Source organism: Suricata suricatta, unplaced genomic scaffold (assembly GCF_006229205.1).
Source record: "Suricata suricatta isolate VVHF042 unplaced genomic scaffold, meerkat_22Aug2017_6uvM2_HiC HiC_scaffold_38320, whole genome shotgun sequence".
In the NCBI taxonomy this organism is placed as follows: domain Eukaryota; kingdom Metazoa; phylum Chordata; class Mammalia; order Carnivora; family Herpestidae; genus Suricata; species Suricata suricatta.
Genome location: NW_021885237.1, coordinates 1 through 681, shown reverse-complemented (window position 1 = coordinate 681; position 681 = coordinate 1). Strand labels below are relative to the sequence as shown.

The 681-nt window shown below is 46.7% G+C and overlaps 1 protein-coding gene across 1 annotated transcript; it reads right to left on the bottom strand.

The window, feature by feature from the left end:
• Window positions 1–5: 5 nt before the first annotated feature.
• On the bottom strand, window positions 6–617 carry LOC115285074 (olfactory receptor 8S1-like; the record flags this gene model as incomplete). The annotated part of the gene is made up of 1 exon (XM_029931469.1): window positions 6–617. A coding segment is annotated over exon 1 (612 nt), but the record flags the coding sequence as incomplete, so codon positions are not given.
• Between the last annotated feature and the right edge of the window lie 64 nt (window positions 618–681).

Sequence of the window (681 nt, the reverse complement as noted above, 5' to 3'; positions counted from 1 at the left end):
TGAATGATGGCAGAGCACACCAGGACTGTAAAGTTAATGGAGATGTCAGAGCAAGACAGAGAGAATAGAGATGGCAGTTCACAGCTGAAGTGAGGCATGACATGAGCCTCACAGAAGTCCAAATTGCAAGCCACGAGGGTGTTAATGAGAGCATCCAGAAAGCCCAGTCCCCATGAAACCCACACCAGACCCCAACACAACTGTTTACTCATCATCTGGTCATAGAGCAGGGGGTAGCAGATGGCAGTATAGCGGTCATAGGCCATGGCAGAGAGCACAAAAGCTTCAATCCCTACAATGGAAAACACAAAAAATGCCTGAGTGAGGCAGCCGTCTATGGATACGGATTTCTTCTGAGACAGGAGATTCTCCAGCATCTGAGGCACAGTGACTGAAGTTAAACAAAGATCCAGGAAGGAGAGGTGACTCAAGAAGAAGTACATGGGGGTGTGGAGGTGTGAATCAGTCATAATCACCATCATCATCATCAGGTTCCCCATGATGGTCAGGAGGTAAATTTCCAGGAAAAGCACAAAGAGGAGAGCTTGGATGTGAGGGTCAGCAGATAGCCCAAGGAGGATGAATTCTGTGATGGTGCTGTGATTTCCTGAATCCATGACAGAAGATCTTCCACTGGAATGAAAGCAGAAACAAGCATGAAATATTCACCTTCTTTTTGTG